At 46.4% G+C, this 18,337-nt stretch overlaps 2 protein-coding genes across 2 annotated transcripts in view; one reads left to right on the plus strand and one right to left on the minus strand.

Moving 5' to 3' along the window:
* The window catches only part of FAM151B (family with sequence similarity 151 member B), a 40,922-nt gene extending 37,608 nt beyond the window's left edge, over positions 1 to 3,314 (plus strand). Inside the window, exon 7 of the mRNA XM_060201101.1 lies at positions 3,185 to 3,314. The gene's annotated coding sequence lies outside the window, so the exon portion shown is untranslated. The remainder of the gene's footprint in view (positions 1 to 3,184) is intronic.
* ANKRD34B (ankyrin repeat domain 34B) lies at positions 2,027 to 17,628 on the minus strand. The gene is made up of 2 exons (XM_007518703.3): positions 17,373 to 17,628; positions 2,027 to 4,645 (listed from the first exon to the last, which is right to left on the minus strand). Exon 2 carries the CDS (start codon positions 4,620 to 4,622, stop codon positions 3,093 to 3,095), a length of 1,530 nt encoding a protein of 509 aa, XP_007518765.2. The 5' UTR covers positions 4,623 to 4,645; positions 17,373 to 17,628; the 3' UTR covers positions 2,027 to 3,092.
* Between the last annotated feature and the right edge of the window lie 709 nt (positions 17,629 to 18,337).

Genomic DNA, 18,337 nt, shown 5'->3' on the forward strand with positions numbered 1-18,337 from the left:
GGAGGCATCACACTGCCAGATCTCAAACTATATTATAGGGCCATTGTCATCAAAACTGCTTGGTACTGGAACATGAACAGACACACTGACCAGTGGAATAGAATTGAGAGCCCAGAAATGAGGCCCCACACCTATGGACATCTAATCTTTGACAAAGGGGCCCAGACTATTACATGGGGAAAGCAGAGTCTCTTCAACAAATGGTGTTGGAAACAATGGGTTGAAACATGCAGAAGAATGAAGCTGAATCACTGTATTTCACCAAATACAAAAGTAAATTCCAAGTGGATCAAGGACTTGGATGTTAGACCAGAAACTATCAGATACTTAGAGGAAAATATTGGAAGAACTTTTTTCCGCATAAATTTTAAAGACATTTTCAATGAAACGAATCCAATTACAAGGAAGACTAAGGCAAGTATAAACCTATGGGACTACATCAAATTAAAAAGCTTCTTCACAGCAAAAGAAACCACTACCCAAATCAAGAGACCCCTCACAGAATGGGAGAAGATCTTTACATGCCATACATCAGATAAGAGTTTAATAACCAACATATATAAAGAGCTTACCAGACTCAACAACAAGACAACAAATAACCCCATCCAAAAATGGGGGGAGGAATTGGACAGAATATTCACCACAGAAGAGATCCAAAAGGCCGAGAAACACATGAAAAAATGCTCCAAGTCTCTGATTGTCAGAGAAATGCAAATCAAGACAACAATGAGATATCACTTCACTCCTGTGAGAATGTCACACAACAGAAAAGGTAACAGCAGCAAATGCTGGAGAGGATGTGGGGTCAAAGGAACCCTCCTGCACTGCTGGTGGGAATGTCAATTGGTCCAACCTCTGTGGAGAACAGTCTGGAGAACTCTCAGAAGGCTAGAAATGGACCTACCCTATGACCCTGCAATTCCCCTCCTGGGGATATATCCTAAGGAACCCAACACATCCATCCAAAAAGATCTGTGTACGCATATGTTCTTGGCAGCACAATTTGTAATAGCCAAAACCTGGAAGCAACCCAGGTGTCCAACAACAGATGAGTGGCTGAGCAAGTTGTGGTATATATACACAATGGAATACTACTCAGCTGTAAAAAATGGTGACTCCACCGTTTTCAGCCGATCTTGGATGGACCTTGAAAAAATCATGTTGAGTGAAATAAGTCAGAAACAGAAGGATGAATATGGGATGATCTCACTCTCAGGCCGAAGTTGAAAAACAAGATTAGAAAAGAAAACACAAGTCGAACCTGAAATGGAATTGGAGTATTACACCAAAGTAAAAGACTCTGGGGTGGGTGGGTGGGTGGGTAGAATACAGGTCCATGAAAAATGATGAATGAAATAGTGGGGGTTGTATTGCTAAATGGGAATCTGGGGAACGTTATGCATGTAAAAAAAAAAAAGAAGAAGAAGTAGAAACGCAAAGCAGAAATTGACTGAGTTTGGAGTATGGCACCAAAGTAAGAAAGCAGAAGTATACTAGAGTTTGCAGTGAGTACCTCCCTAATACTTCCTCTCCACTTTTCCAAGCTTTGGGTCCATGATTGCTCAACAATTTGTTTGGCTTTGTATGTTAACTCTCTTTTCAGTCACCAGGTTCCAGGTGTCATCAGGATGCCGGCCAGACTTCCCTGGATTGAAGACCCCACCAATGTGTCCTGGAGCTCAGCTTCCCCAGAGACCCATCCTACTAGGGAAAGAGAGAGGCAGACTGGGAGTATGGACCGACCAGTCAACGCCCATGTTCAGCGAGGAAGCAATTACAGAAGCCAGACCTTCTACCTTCTGCAACCCTCAATGACCCTGGGTCCATGCTCCCAGAGGGATAGAGAATGGGAAAGCTATCGGGGGAGGGGGTGGGATATGGAGATTGGGCGGTGGGAATTGTGTGGATTTGTACCCCTCCTACCCTATGGTTTTGTTAATTAATCCTTTCTTAAATTAAAAAAAAAAATTAAAAAAAAAGAAACTAGGACTTCAGAGCCTCAGGCATGAAAGCCATTTGCTTAAAAAAAAAAAAAATTATTTCCTTTTTGTTGCCCTTGTTTTTATTGTTGTTGTAGTTATTATTGTTGGTGGTGTCGTCGTTGTTGGACAGGACAGAGAGAAATGGAGAGAGGAGGGGAAGACAGAGAGGGGGCTCTCTCCCTCTCTGTCTTCCCCTCCTCCCTTGATTTCTCTCTGTCCTGTCCAGCAACAACAGCTGTAACAACATAACAACCACAACAAGGGCAACAAAATGGGAAAAACAGCCTCCTGGAGCAGTGGATTTGTAGCACAAGCACCAAGCCCCGGCAATAACCCTGGAAGCAAAAAGAAAAAAAAGAAAAAAGAAGGAAAAGAAAAGAGAAAAAGAGAATCCAGAGAGATCAGGATTAGGGAGGGCTTGTGCCTTACCAGTGTTTGAACCCTGGCATCATAGGAGAGTGCTGCCATATAGCCAGAGGAAACCTCTGGCACTGTAGTCTCAGTCTCTCTCTCTCTCTCTCTCTCTCTCTCTCTCTCTCTCTCTCTCTCTGTGGGTGTGTCTTTCTCTGAATGAAAAAAATCTGGCACTGCTGCATATGCATGAGGCCCTGATTTAAAAGAAAAGAAAGAAAATAATTGGAAACACATAGAGACTGTCAAATCCTGGAGAAAAACAGCATTAATTCAGAGAGGAATTCCTCAGGAAAGACTAGAGTCTAGGCATGTGTCTATTGTGCCTAGTGGAGTAAACATGTTGTGGTTCACTAAACAAGTATACCAACAAGCTGCGAGATTTAGGAGCTGGCTGGTGGCGCACCTGACCAAGCACGTTTCAGTCCACAAGGACCCGAGTTCCAGTCCCCGGTTCCCACCTGCAGGGGGAAAGCTTTGTGAGTGCTGAAGCAGGGCTGCAGGTGTCTCTCTGTCTCTCTCCCTCTCTATCTCTCCCTACCCTCTCGAATTCTGGCTGTCTCTATCCAATAAATATAATTTAAAAAATTTAATTAAATGTTACAAATTACAAATGTAATAAGACAGACGCGAAATTGCTCCTCTAGTGCAGTTATTTGTGAGATAAATACAATCTGACTGTGTCTCCTTAGCTAGGCCTTAAAAATTTACTAATTGCTTGATCTGTTCTGTCTGTAACGATTGTCTCCTTAACAGCATTTTTTTACTTCTGAACTCTTTGGGGAAATTAGGAACTGTTGGCATAAGCACTTTCTGACCAGAAGGAAGAAGGCTCGAAATCTTACTGTTGACCGTGGGGTCTGAGAAAGGAAGGTGAGCGTTCACATTTAAAGGTGGCAGAAAGCCCGGTCTGGTCTGTGTGACACTGTGATCCAAAGAGAAAGCTCCTGAACCACGCCTTTCCAAGATGGCATGACTTCTCCTGCCGAGGGGGGCCGCCGCCGGGTTCTCCCACACCTCTTTGGACCCTGTCAACAAGGAGGAAGCTGGCGAGAGAACCTTTTTCTTCCCCAGCACTGCTTTCCCATCTGCCAACACTGTGGGCGTGAGAGCAAGCTGGGAGTCCGAGCTGTAGTGGTCAGCCCCGCAGTTCTGTTTCTGCACTATACTTCTTAAGGCAGAAGCGAATAACTGGTGAACGTCTGGGTCTCGGTCTGGGTCTGGGTCTGGGATCTCAGCGGCCTGCTGGTTCCCTTCCGAGAAAAAAGACTGATAGTTCATCTCCTCGTAGGACATCTTCCTTGAGCTGTTGAGCTCGAAGGCTCGTAGCAGATGTGCAGTGTCTTTCACATCAATGCTTTGGTGCCGAGTGATGAACCTCTTGGACAGAGCCAGCGCGCTGGTTTTGTAGGCTAATTCCTCCTCGGGGGTCATATCCCGGAAGTCTTCTTGCAAAGAGACCACTCTGTTCTGGTGCATTAACAAGGGCGTGCTCTTGACCCAGGGTAGTTTGGACCCAGTGGAGCTCAGACCAGGTTTCTTCACTGGGGAATCTGCATCCCCTGCATCTTTGCCGCTTCCTGACGCCTCCACATCTTCCAAGCCAAACAGGGTTTCCATCTCAGAAGAATGGGAGAGTGGCAAGGAGACCATTTTGACGTCTATTTCCGAGGGAGAGGCACAGGTGGCCGGGGACTGGCCCCCATCCCTACCCACAGGAGGCATATTTAAGTACTGTTTGGTGGTGTGCTTGCCGGACGGTGACTTTGCCGTGGTTATGATGATGACCTCTTTCCCCTTCGCCTTGCAGGCGCTGAGCAGAACCTTCAAGGTTTCTCTGTCTTCTGAATTTATGGCATAAACGAGGGCTGAGTAATTCGAGTGGTCCTGCAAGGTGAGGTCAGCCCCGCTCTCGAGGAGCAAAGAAGCCACTTCAGGACCAGCTTTTTCCAGGCAAGCGTGCATCAAAGCGGTCTTCCCAGATTTGTCCTGGATGTTAGGGTCAGCATTGTTTTCTAACAGGTATTTCACCATTTTGGCTTTACTGACACTTTGGTGATCGACGTGTCTGGTCTTACAAGCGATCATCAGAGGGGTTTCCCCTCGGTCGTTGCTCTCATTGATGTACGCACCCCCTTCTAGCAAGAGTCTCGTGAGACGCAGCCGGCTCTGGTGAACAGCTTTGATCAGGGAGTTTCCATCACTTGAAATCTCTGCTCCTTCATCCATTTTCCCAAGTGTGAAATCAATACCTGGTTATCAAAGAAGACGAAGACCGAATGATTAACCAGAATCAGCGTCCCAACCTGTAGTCGCTTCAGTCATCACGAAGAATGTCTAAGTACATCCAGAGGAAGAGGTCAAAAGATAGCTCCTGGGAATGGAGTGGTGGCATCCTTGGTAGAGGACACGTGCTGCGGTGCACAAGGACCCTGGTCCAAGCCCTTGGTCCCTTCTTGCAGGGAGGGGAGAGGAAGCTTCACAAGTAGTGAGCAATGCTGCCGGGGTCCCTCTTTCTCTATCTCCCCCTTCCCTCTTAATTTCTCCCTGCCCCTATCCAGAAATAAATAAGTGTACAAAAATAATTAGAAAAAAGACTGTGACTAATACAGATCCAAGAAGGATGACAGAGGACCTAGTGGGGGTTGTATTGTTATATGGAAAACTGGGAAATGTTATGCATGTACAGACTATTGTATTTACTGTTGAATGTAAAACATTAATTCCCCAATAAAGAAATAAAAAAAAAGACTGTGACTAATACATAAAGTAAAATAATGAGTTTGCAAGATAAAAATTTGGGGTTTTTGTGGTTTTTTTTTTTTTTTTGCCTCCAGGATTATCACTGGGGCTCAGTGCTAGCACTACGAATCCACTGCTCCTGTGGCCATTTTTCTTTAAAGAGAAATTGAGAGAGGAGGAGGAGACAGAGGAAGAGAAAGACAGATACTTGCAGACCTGTTTCACTGCTAGTAAGCGACCCTTCTGCAGATGGGAAGCTGGGGACTTAAACTGGGATCCTTGAGTGGGTCCTTGTGCTTTGTACTATGTGCCCTTAATCTAGTGCACTACTGCCTGTCCCCCAAGATAAAGATAAAAGAAAACTTAGAATAGTAACAAACTTTGAAAATTATGAAGTAAAATTTCCTTTCAAAATCTCCACTGAATGTTTTTTTAACACCATCTTGAGTGCTTCTCTAAACCTCACATTAAACAATAATATACATGTGAAATATATATTTGAAGAGCTATTTATTTTTATGATAAGAAAATGAAAGAGACCACAACACTGCTCAGCTCTGGGATATGGTGGTAACTGGGCTTGAACCTGGAAACTCTGGGGCTTCAGGCATGTTGAGTTTGATATGCTGCTACTACGAATCTTTCCAACCTTGAACTTTTTAGATAATATTGAAATGCAACTTTAAGCAGAAAAGCCAATGTTCTGTGTAACTGCGAATTGATTTATTAAGATACAGCATATTTATGGTAGCTTAACTAAATTCAAAGTTCTTAGAGGGGACTAGGCAGTGGCACACCTGCTTAAGCGCACACACTACAATGCCCAAGGACCCAAGTTCAAGCCCCTGGTCCCCACTTGCAGGGGGAAAGCTTCATGAGTGGTGAAGCAGGGCTGCAGATGTCCCTCTGTCTCTCTCCCTCTCTATTTCCCACTGCCCCTCTCAATTTCTCTCAGTCTCTATCCAATAATACATAAATAATTTTTTTTTAAAAAGAGAACCAAAGTTCTTAGAGGTAAGTAATTCAAATATCCTCATCGGTTTAATACTGTAGCTAATATCTAGATTACCAATTGGAGGGGTAAGTTTATTTGCTTTTGCCACCAAGACGCTCAGAACCTGCACAATGACTCCACTATTCCCAGTGCGTTCTGTTGTGTGTTTTTTTTTAAATTTTTGTTTATAAAAAGGAAACATTGACTAAACCATAGGATAAGAGGGGTACAACTCCACACAGTTCTCACCACCAAACCTCTGTATCCCATCCTCTCCCCTGATAGCTTTCCTATTCTTTAACCCTCTGGGAGTATGGACCCAGGGTCATTGTGGGATGCAGAGGGTGGAAGGTCTGGCTTCTGTAATTGCTTCTCTGCTGGACATGGGTGTTGGCAGGTGGATCCACACCCCTAGCCTGTCTCTGTCTTTCCCTAGTGGGGCAGGGCTTTGAGGCGGTGAGGTTCCAGGACACACTGGTGAGGTCGTCTGTCCAGGGAAGTAAGGTTGGTGTCATTTTGTTTTTACTAAATCTCTAGAAGAATTGTAGGATCATAGAGGGATAAAGAATAGGAAAGCTATCAGGGGAGGGGATGGGATAGATAGGATACGCAACTCTGGTGGTGGAAATTGTGTAAAATTGTACCCCCTCTTATCCTATGGTCTTGTCGATATTTTTATCTTATGAATAAATTTTAAAAAGTTAAAAAGACCTACCAGAAGATATCTATGTATACCTAAGTATGACAGCACTACTCGTAAATAGTTCAAATGTGGAAACCAACGGCCACCGACAGACAAGTGACTAAGAAAGCATCGTACAGGGACCAGGTGGTGGCGCACCTGGCTGAGTGCACAGAGAACCAGGTTCAAGCCCTTGGTCTCCACCTGCAGGGGGAAAAGCTTTGTGAGTAGCAAAGCAGGGCTACAGGTGTGTGCGTGTCTGTCTCTCTCCCTCTCTCCCTCCTTCTTCCCTCTAAATTTCTGGCTGTCTCTATCCAATAAATAAGTATAATAAAAAGTATCTTTAAAAAAGAAGAAAGAAATGATGAAATTATCGCCTTTGCCTCATCCTGAGTGGAACCTGAAGAAATCACGCTATATGTGCTATGACAGAAAGAGAAGGACAAAGACCAGACGATCTTACTTACAGATGGAACTTAAGCAACAAAGAAAGAAAAGGGGAACAGAGGACAAAACCGGGGCTGAGTATGGTGTGTTGCAGCAAAGCAAAGGACTCTGGGGGAACAGAAAGCTGGAAGGGGATAGAGAATGCACGGGGTGGGGGGGTGGTCAGGTGGTGGCACACCTGGTTAATTGTACATAGTACTAAGCCCAAGGACCCAGGTTCGATGCCCCTAGCTCCCCTTCTGCAGGGGGGATACTTCAGGTCTGCAGATGTCTATCTTCCCCCCCCCCTTTTCAATTTCTCTCTGTCCTAGCCAATACAATGTAAAAAAAAAAAAAAAATGACCACCAGCAGCTGTGGATTCATAGTGCCACCACCAAGTCCGAGTGACAACCCTGGAGGCAAATAAATAAATAAATAAATAAATAATAGCAATAGCATTGGTGGAGAAGGATTCACTTTGGTGGTGGGGGGTGGCATGCAGATGTCTATGGAAGGGAAAGAAGAAACTATACCCTTGTGTCCACAATTGTCCTGTAAGCCACTATTCCCTCAATGAGATGATTTTTAAAGTAAGAAAGTTCATTTTATTTATGTTAAGAAAAAAAAAGAAGAAGAAGAAGCTTGGCAGGCAAACAAAAGAGGGAAAGAAAAGCTGAGGATTGTCCTTGCACAAAGACACAGAGGCTTGAAATAGTACAGCTGTTTATCACTAAGTGGCTCTACTTCTGCTTATGTAACCAAATGTCAGGTCAATCTTTTAGCAGACAAAACCTCTTGAACTAAAATAGTTGTTGGAGTATATGGATTCAGAAAGATGGCAAGAAGGAAAAAGGCAGACGGCAAGAACAATTTTATTTTATTTTTAATTAAAAAATATTTATTTTCCCTTTTGTTGCCCTTGTTTTTTTTTTATTGTTGTTGTTTGTTATTATTGTTGTTATCGATGTCGTCGTTGTTAGATAGGACAGAGAGAAATAGAAAGAGGAGGGGAAGGCAGAGGGGGAGAGAAAGATAGACACCTGCAGACCTGCTTCACCTTCTGTGAAGCAACTCCCCTGTAAGTGGGGAGCTGGGGCTCGAACCAGGATCCTTATGCCGGTCCTTGCACTTTGTGCCACGTGCGCTTAACCCGCATGCGCTACCGCTGGGCTCCCAAAATTTTATTTTATTACTTTATTTTTTAAAATATTTATTATTTATTCCCTTTTGTTGCCCTTGTTGTTTTATTGTTGTAGTTATGATTGATGTCGTTGTTGTTGGACAGGACACAGAGAAATGGAGAGAGGAGGGGAAGACAGAGAGGGGGAGAGAAAGACAGACACCTGCAGACCTGCTTCACCGCCTGTGAAGCGACTCCCCTGCAGGTGGGGAGCCGGGGGCTTGAACCGGGGATCCTTAAGCTGGTCCTTGTGCTTTGTGCCACCTGCATTTAATCCACTGCACTACCACCCGACTCCCACAATTTTATTTTTACATGATATAAACAGAGAAGCAGAGAGAGTGAAAGAGACCACAGACCACAGACTGAAGCTTCCATCAGTGCGATGGGGACCCAGCTCAAACATGGGTCCCTCACACACTGATGCAACACATTAACCAAGTGACTGTTTGCCGGCCCTACAGCAGCATCTGACACACTAGAAACCAGACTTAGCCAGCCAGAAAAGATGGTGTAGTGTCATTAACGGTAAAGCTGAGAACCCAGCCCCTGTACGCTACAGAATCCTTGAGAAGACACAGCAAAAGGAAGCCCTAGAAGCCGGGAAGGAGGTGCAAAGTACAGTTAAAATAAAGAGGCTAACAGCTGTCAGGAAGCAGCTAGATCCCTGTACCCTTGCTACTGGAAGTATGACTCCAACTTGGACCACCAGTAGCATAATAACCTGAGATCTATTTGATATGCAAAATCCCAGGCTTTTCTCCAGCCCTAGTGAATTACAACGTATGTTTAAGATCTCTGGTGGTCTCTATGCACAGCGAGACTTTAAAAGCACTGTCTCAGGTCCTTCCCCCACTGGAAGCCACTAGGAGATGGGAAACTACCCCTCCACTGCCCTAGGACGTTTAAAGAGGGAGCCGGGTGGAGGTATACCCGACTAAGCACACACGTAAGGACACATGCAAGGACCTGGGTTCGAGTCCCCGGCTCTCCACCTGCAGGTGGGGTGCTTCACAAGGGGTGAGCAGGTCTGTAGGTCTCTCTCTCTCTCTCTCTCTCTCTCTCCCTCTTCTCTCAATTTCTCTCTGTCCTATCCAATAAAATGGAAAAAAAATGGTCACCAGGAGCAGTGGATTCATAGTGTTGGCACCAAACCCCAGGCAATAATCTTGGAGGCAAAAAAAAAAAAAGGAAACGTTTAAAGATTAATTTTTCAAATAAAATATTTTATTTATCAGCCAGGTGCTGGCGCACCTTGATTAAGCGCACATATAATGCACAAAGACCCAGGTTCAAGTCTCTGGTCTCCACCTGCAGGGGGAAAGCTTCACAAGTGATGAAGCAGGGCTGCAGATGTCTCTGTGTCTTTCCATCTCTATCTCCCCCAACCCCTCTCAATTTCTCGTTTCTATCCAAAAATAAATAAAAAAATAAAAAGATTTTTAAAATAAAATATTTCATGTATTTATTTATTTCAGTAGAGACAGAGAAATCAATAAGGGTGGGGAGATCGTGAGTGAAAGAAAAAGATACCTGCAGCCCTGCTTCACCTTTTAGGGAGCTTCCCCCATGCAGGTGGGGGCCAGGGGCTTGAACCCACATTCTTGTGCCTTGTAGCATGTGCACTCAACTAAGTGTGCCACCACCTGGCCCTCTTAAGGTTTAATCTTTGGAAGAGATGAAAAAGGTAGGCTGTGTTTAAGCCCTGGAAAATGGAGGCTGTGTGATTTCTATTTACTGACTACTGAATGAAAGGACATACTCCCCCATCCCCCCCCCACCCCCCCACCCCCCCCACCCCCACTGCAACTCTGCTCCAAGAAGACAGGCAGCCACACTCTTTCTTACTCTGCAGGCAGAAGTTGCTACTGTATTCTTCTGTGGGGAGTGGGTCTTGTCTGCAAGGAAATACCTAGCATTCTGATCACAGGGAGATTTCCCAGCATGCCACCCAGCTCACAGACAGTTACAAGGTGACAAGCCTCACCTCACCCCTGTGCCCAAGGCTTCTCATCGGCTTCTGAATCCTACTCTTTCACTCATGAGCAGACAGTAAAAAAAATAAAAAAATAAAAAAATAAAAAACTACATCTTTTTTTTTTTTTTTTTCCCCACCAGAGCACTGCTCAGCTCTGGCTTATGATGGTGCAGGGAATAGAACTTGGGACTTTGGAGCCTCAGGCATGAGAGTTTCTTGACATAACCACTATGCTATCTACCCCTGCCCTCTAAATCCTTTCTATAACATTAGAGACAAGAACAAATAGGAAGAGATGCAATTTGGAGGGCACTGATTTTCGTCAGGAAAATGAAAACTTCAGAAACTCAGTAGGATCAGGATATTGTGAACATGAAACAAGAATCATCTTTTGTGAAAAAAGAATATGAAAAAACATTTAAAAAACAAACAAACAAACAAAAAACCCTAGAAGGACAAAGTCAGGAAATCCACCATTCCATGACTATAAGCCCCTGCAAGAGAAAATATTGGTCTGTCAGAAAAGTCATGACGTGTTTTGTTGTTGTTGTTGTCCTGTGCAAAAATGTATCATGATGTCCCTGACCATCCTGTCATGGGGTAAAAGAAAGCAGGAAAGGAGCTGATGGCTAAGGACAGACGAGTTTCTGCACTGGAGAATCATGAGCTCCTGGACTGAAAGGGCATAATCAGAAAATAGGTTCTCATCATGGCACATAGTCACACACCTGCACACACTGAGAACTGAGTAGATTCCGTGAGCTTAGGGGCAAGGGCCCAAGTTCAAAGCCCCATCCCCACCTAGAGAGGTCAGTCACTTCAAGAGCACTGAAGCAGGCAGCCTGCAGGTATCTCTTTTTCTCCTCTTTTTTCTCTTCTCCTCTCAACTTCTCTCTGTCCTATCAAATACATAATAAACAAAGGGAAAAGTAGCTATTGGGAGCAGTGGGTTCATCGTGCAGGTACAGAGACCCAGCAAGGAAACTGGTGGCAACTGGAAAGAAGGAAGGAAGGAAGGAAGGAAGGAAGGAAGGAAGGAAGGAAGGAAAAAAAAAAAAAAAAAAAAACCAAACCAAAAAAACCCTATGGTGGTACCTTCCTACTCACTGCATTCTTCTTTGTAAATTTCTTATTTCAAAATTTATATTTAATTCCTATCATGTCTCAAACCTACTACCTATTTAAATAACAGATAAAATATATATATAAAAAAAAAAAGAGGGAGTACTGCAATGGTTAAACGCACGTGGTGCTAAGCACAAGAGCCGACATAGGATCCAGGTTCGAGCCCCCGGCTCCCCACCTGCAGGAGAGTCTCTTCGTAAGCAGTGAAGAGATCTGCAGGTGTCTATCTTTCTCTCCCCCTCTCTGTCTCCTCCCCTTCTCAATTTCTCTCTGTCCTATTTAAAAAAAAAACAGCAATAACAAAAATAACAACAAGGGTAACAAAATGGGGAAAATGGCCTCCAGGAGCAGTGGATTTGTAGTGCAGGCACCAAGCCCAGCAATAACCCTGGAGGCAAAAAAAAAATTTTTTTTTTTTGGCCTGGGAGCTTGGTGGCGGTACATGTGGTTAAGCAGACATGGTACCATGCACAAAGACCTGGGTTCAAGCCCCTGGTCTCCACCTATAGGGGGAAGCTTAAAAAATGGTGACGTAAAAAAATGGTGACGTACTGCTGCAGGCCTCTCTCTCCCCCTTCCTTCCTCCCTTCTCTACTTCTCCTTTCCATCTCAGTCTCTCTGAGATTTTATTTCCTTGCAATAAAATAAAAATAATTTTTTAATTGGCTTGTTAGCATACTCTTTTTCTTTTAAAATTTAAGATAGGTTGGCGGGTGACAGAGGAGAGACAGCATAGCATCTCTTGTGCAAGCTACCTGACGCTGGGGCTCCAAGCTTATCGTTCTGCCTGTGTACCCCACAGGCAAGCTACTGATATCTCCTAGTCTCCTAATTGTTTACTTCTTTATTTGTATCTGTAGTGCCTCATATCCTTAAGTACAATCTACAAAGGGAAATGTGGAAAGACATCTTTTAAATGCTCTTTCCTTGATAATTTCAACATCATTATAAGGTGGTAATTGTTAAACATCTGGGCAACTTGTACTTATTTTAAAATTAGAATGCCCTTAGTATCACAGAGCATATTTACTGTACTCTTTAGTACCTCTCTACCTCCAAGGCACCACTAAAGTTACAGATGAGTTATATTGAAATGGTTTTTAAAATATATATATATATATATATATATATATATATTCTGAATAAGAAAAGTACAGGAAATAAAATGAGTAATTAAAAAAAAAAGCTTTGGAAACAGGAAAAACAGGCCTTAGCAGAGCAGAAGCTGCAGTGCTCAAGAAGCCACAGAGGTCCACACAGAGAGAAGGGAGACCTGCTGGTGGGGTCCATGGTGTTTAGGGTTCCAGGCTCCGAGTGATACATCCACTGGCGGGGGCAGGGGGAGCAAAAGGCTGTAAGTGAGATGAAGGTTGAAAGTCTGTGGACACAACCGAGTCCCAGGTATTTTGCTCCAAGATTCAGACACCTAATGTCCTAAGCAAACAAAGATATATTCTCCCAAAGTGGGATGCAGAGTGCTCGGAAAAAAAGGGGGGAGCAATAAAGTGGCATTCCACAGAATTAGTGTTGGAATATCCAGCCCCTCTGCCTTGCCACCAAGGTCCTGGAAGTCAGGGAAAGAAAAAAAAAAAAAAACAGATTTAATAGCAGTAGATGTTAGAATGATGAACACTGCTAAAATAAGTGTCAGTAAGTGAAACATCTTAAAGCGTTACTACGTTCACCTCCTCCAGGTCCCCACTCTAAATGGAAATAGAAAGCTACCTGGAGACATTCCAAATTCCAGACTTCCCTTAAATCTTTTCTCTTCCTGGATGACTTTTCTCTCAACCAGCTGTCAGTTCCCACTGAAGGAAATCAAAACTATTCAGTTATACAAATACTGATGATTCATTCCTCACATCTCTTCTGTTTGGAGACTAGTTCTTTCTTTTTAACTATTAGTTAAGACATCCTCTATAAGTCCTTGTTCAGTTAATCATATTTCACTGGTTGTGAGCCTATAAAGATGTCTGGGGTGGATTCTATACACAGAAAACATCTCTCTCTCTCGCCCTCTCCCTCTCCCTCTCCCTCTCCCTCTCCCTCTCCCTCTCCCTCGCCCTCGCCCTCGCCCTCGCCCTCTGTGTGAGGAACAGCCTACCCTCCAAGCAAAATCGAGGAGAAGAGTGCAGGCACATACCGCTCTGGTTCCCATTCCCTGCCAATAAGGAGGCTGAGGAAGAATGCAAGATGGAAGGATTCTCCCAAAGTCATTCCACTCACTGGCTTCTTCTCCAAGATTTAATGAGCTGTTCCCATGTCCTTCGCCTTAATATCCCCTCCCCTCTTGGATGCCAGTTGCCCACAGAGAAGGCTCTCCTCTTATGCCTTATTCATGCCTCATTCTAACACACCGGTACCACATGGGGTACTTTAAAAGCCATCTTGGAGATGATAGGTTTGGCCTTTCTGGTGGTTTTTTTTTTTTTCCTTTCCCTCTGCAAGCCACCCCCAATTTCCCTTTCATCTAGAGAGATATTATTTCCCTGTGAACCTCTCTTGCTCTCCTTCTGAACAAGATCTATGCTAACCTCTGACAAAGTTAGTCATCCAGACTTTGTGAGGAGAGCGTAGAGAGGGGTGTCAGTTAACAAATGGGATTCAGATGCAATTCGGGCCCTCATTGTAGCACTGGTCCCTGGGTCCCTGTCCTTGTGCTGCTCACAAAGAGAAGAGAGCTGCAGCTTGTTCAGGAGAGGCAGGCTGACTTCCTGAGTTACCAAGCCCTTGTTACCTCACCCCTAACATGCGGATAACCTCTTATTTACAGTGGACAACTCAGGATTTTTTATTTATTTTATTTTATTTATTTATTCCCTTTTGTTGCCCTTGTTGTTTTATTGTTGTAGTTATTATTATTGTTGTTGTCGTCGTTGTTGGATAGGACAGAGAGAAACGGAGAGAGGAGGGGAAGACAGAGAGGGGGAGAGAAAGATAGACACCTGCAGACCTGCTTCACCGCCTGTGAAGCGACTCCCCTGCAGGTGGGGAGCCGGGGTTCAAACCGGGATCCTTATGCCAGTCCTTGTGCTTTGCGCCACCTGCGCTTAACCTGCTGCGCTACGGCCCGACTCCCAACTCAGGATTTTTTAACACTTCCCAGGACACCTGCCACTTAGGAATTCAGCTAATGCCAGCTTCTACGCAAGCATCATCCAATGGAGGTATTACACAAGTGACTCCTCTGGCCTGGCAGGGTCTGATGAAGGAAGATCATGTTCCCTTCAGAATGTATGTACCTACTGTGGGCCAAAGAATCACATGGAGAGCTTGTTTTAAAAATAATAATAGGGAGGGGTGGCTGGCCGGTAGCGCAATGCGTTAAGCGCACATGGCACATAGCATAAGGACTGGCATAAGGATCCTGTTCGAGCCCCTGGCTTCCCACCGGCAGGGGGGTCACTTTACACGTGGTGAAGCAGGTCTGTAGGTGTCTATCTTTCTCTCCTCCTCTCTGTCTCCCCATCTCTCTCAATTTCTCTCTGTCCTATCCAATAACAACAATAGCAATGACAACAACAATAAGGGTAACAACAAGGGCAACAAAATGGGAAAAGTGGCCTCCAGGAGCAGTGGGTTTATAGTGCAGGCACTGAGCCCCAGCAATAAACTTGGAGGCAAAAAAGAAAAAAAGAAAAATAGTAAGGGGCCAGGTGGTAGCACATCTGCTTAAGCGCAATACACTACAGTGTGCAAGGACCCAGGTTCAAGCCCCTGGTCCCCACCTGCAGGGGGAAAGCTTCATAAGTAGTGAAGCAGGGCTCTAGGTGTCTCTCTGTCTTCTCTGTTACTCCCTCCCCTCTCAATTTGTCTCTGTCTCTATCCAATAATAAAGGAATACAATAATTAGTAATAATAATATGAACTATATTACTGTATAGGTATATATAATTATTCTATAGGTAGTGCTGTACCCAATTGAATGCACTTGTGACCATGCCCAAGACCCCGGGATTAAAGCTCCCTGTGGGGGAATGGGAGGTTGGGGGAAGGATGCTTCACACGCAGTGAAACAGGGCTGCAGGTGTCTCTTCCTCTCTCCTTCTCCACCTCAGTCTCTAGTAAATACATACTCTAGGGAGCCAGGTGGTGGCGCACCTAGTCAAGCACTCACATTACAGTGCACAAGGACCCAGGTTCAAGGCCCTGGTCCCCACCTGCAAAGGGAAAGCTTTACAACTGGTGAAGCAGGGTTCTTTCCCTCTCTATCTCCCTCTCCCTTCTCAATTTCTCTCTGTCTCTGCCCAATAATAAATAAATAAAACTATAATCTTAAAAGTCACACTCTTTAAAATAATAACAACAGCAACGCTTCAGGCTCCATTCCCAGTGGCTCAATGGGGGAGAGTTTCTTATGGACACTGGGAGAAAGACCTGCCACAAGGTATCTCTCTCTAGCTGCAATTCTACTTGGCATTTGGAAGGGCTCCTATAAGCAGCCAGTCTCTGTCATAAGTTGCAGGTGGTCTGAAGCTTAACTCTCCTGCAGGAGGCAAGGGTAGAGATGGCTAAATGAAGAGGGCTAAGTGGAGTTTCTAGGTCCTAGACAAGAGGAGAGCCTTGAGTTAGATGGGATCAGAGACTGGAGGTGTTTGCTGCCTGGTCCCTCCCCAGACAGATCTGGATAAAAAATAAAAAAATAAAAAAAAAAGAATCCAGTCTCCCAGTAGGCAGCCCCAAACCACAATACTCTTAGAGAGAAGTCAGCCTGCCAGCCAGCCACAGGCAAAACAATCTCCCCAGGCAAGAGAAAAGGACGAACGTCAGAACAAAAAAACGCATCTGAGATTGTCCCAGGAAAATAGGACGTCTTGCCAAGAAAAGTGCTCTTCCCTGGCACTGTCCTGTAAGACACACCTAAGAGACTGTCCAAAGAAAGGAGGGCTAGTGTCTTTTAGTGACTTCGCGACTCCCCCCTGCCCCCTCCCCCCCCCCAAGTCTCCAGTGCTGGGATGTGGGGCTGCTACGCCCCCACCTCTCCCTGTCAACCCCCCCACCCCACCCCTTCCCAACACACACACACACTCACACACACACACTCACACACACTCACACACTCACACTCACACTCACACACACTCACACACACACTCACACACACACACACACACTCACACACACTCACACACTCACACTCACACACACACTCACATACACTCACTCACACACAGACACTCACACACACACACTCACACACACACTCACACTCACACACACACACTGACACACTCACACTCACACTCACACACACTCACACACACACTCACACACACACTCACACACACACTCACACACACACACACTCACACACACACACTCACACACACACTCACACACACACTCACACACACTCACACACACACACTCACATACACTCACACACACACTCTCACACACACACTCACACACACACACTCACACACACTCACACACACTCACACTCACACTCACATACACTCACTCACACACAGACACTCACACACACACACTCACACACACACACACTCACACTCACTCACACACTCACACTCACACACACACACTGACACACTCACACTCACACTCACACACACTCACACACACACACTCACACACACACTCACACACTCACACACACTCACACACACACACACACACACTCACACACACTCACACACACACTCACACACACACACACACTCACACACACACACACTCACACACTCTCACACACACACACTCACACACACACACTCACACACACTCACACACACACACTCACACACACACTCACTCACACACACTCACACACACACACACACACACACACACACACACACACACACACACACGACACATCAGCCTGTACCTCCAGGTATCAAGGTGATGCGATTTCCAAGATGCTGTGGATGCTGGGAGCGTCTCCGCAGTCCCCTCCGGCTTCAGAAATCAGCACCTTTTCCATCAGTTTGTTGTTTGTTGCTTTTGGTTTTTCGTTTTCCCCAGAGCAGCAGGGTGCGAGTCCGAGGTGCTGTTAGGAGAAGGGCACAGGAAGGTGACTGGGGCGACCGCGCCGGGGCGCTGATGGGGGCGGGGTGCGCGCTCTGTGTCGGGGTCCCAGGACCCCGGCGTGGGGGTGGGGGTGCAGGGGGTGGGCTGGGCGGTCGCCACCCACTAGACGTGGTTCTGCCGGGAGTCGCTGCGCAGCTGCCCCCGGCGCAGCCCCCCCCCCGGAGGTCGCCGCGCTCCCCTTGAGAAATGGCGCTGCAGAAGGGGGGCACCCGGGGTGGGGGGCTTCCTCACTCCTGCTCGCCGGCTCCCGGATGGATGGCAGGGTCCCGGCTAGCGGTCCCCAGGCTGGGCGCGCCCGGCAGGCTCGGGGATTGGGCGGCCCGCCCCCCGGCCCCCGCCCGCTTCCCATTTGCAGAGGCGGCGGCTGCAAATCGCTGCGCAGCGCCCACCCGCCTCCCGCCACTGCGCGCACCGCCTGCGGGGGCACCTGCCGAGACGCGCCTCCCGGACCCCGGACCCCAGACCCCAGACTCCAGACCCCCGGCCGGCGAGGCCTCGGCCCGCTTCCACCCCACCCCACCCCTACCTCTCCCCCCACCCCAGGCGCTGCGGGGTCGCGGGCGGCCGGTCACCCCATCCGCTGTCTGCAGTCCCGGCGGGGTCTGCGCTCCAGCTTCCACCAAGCGAGAATTGTTGGGGGGCGCGGCCCCGGAGGGCTGGGCAGGGTCTCCCGCCAGGCCCCTGCAGCCTTTGGCCCCCGGCGCTGCAGTCTGTCTTGGGGGGACGCGGGGGGCGCGGCTGCCAGGGCCTGGGCGGGGTACC

The sequence above is a fragment of the Erinaceus europaeus genome, chromosome 11 (genome assembly GCF_950295315.1).
Source record: "Erinaceus europaeus chromosome 11, mEriEur2.1, whole genome shotgun sequence".
Classification (NCBI taxonomy): domain Eukaryota; kingdom Metazoa; phylum Chordata; class Mammalia; order Eulipotyphla; family Erinaceidae; genus Erinaceus; species Erinaceus europaeus.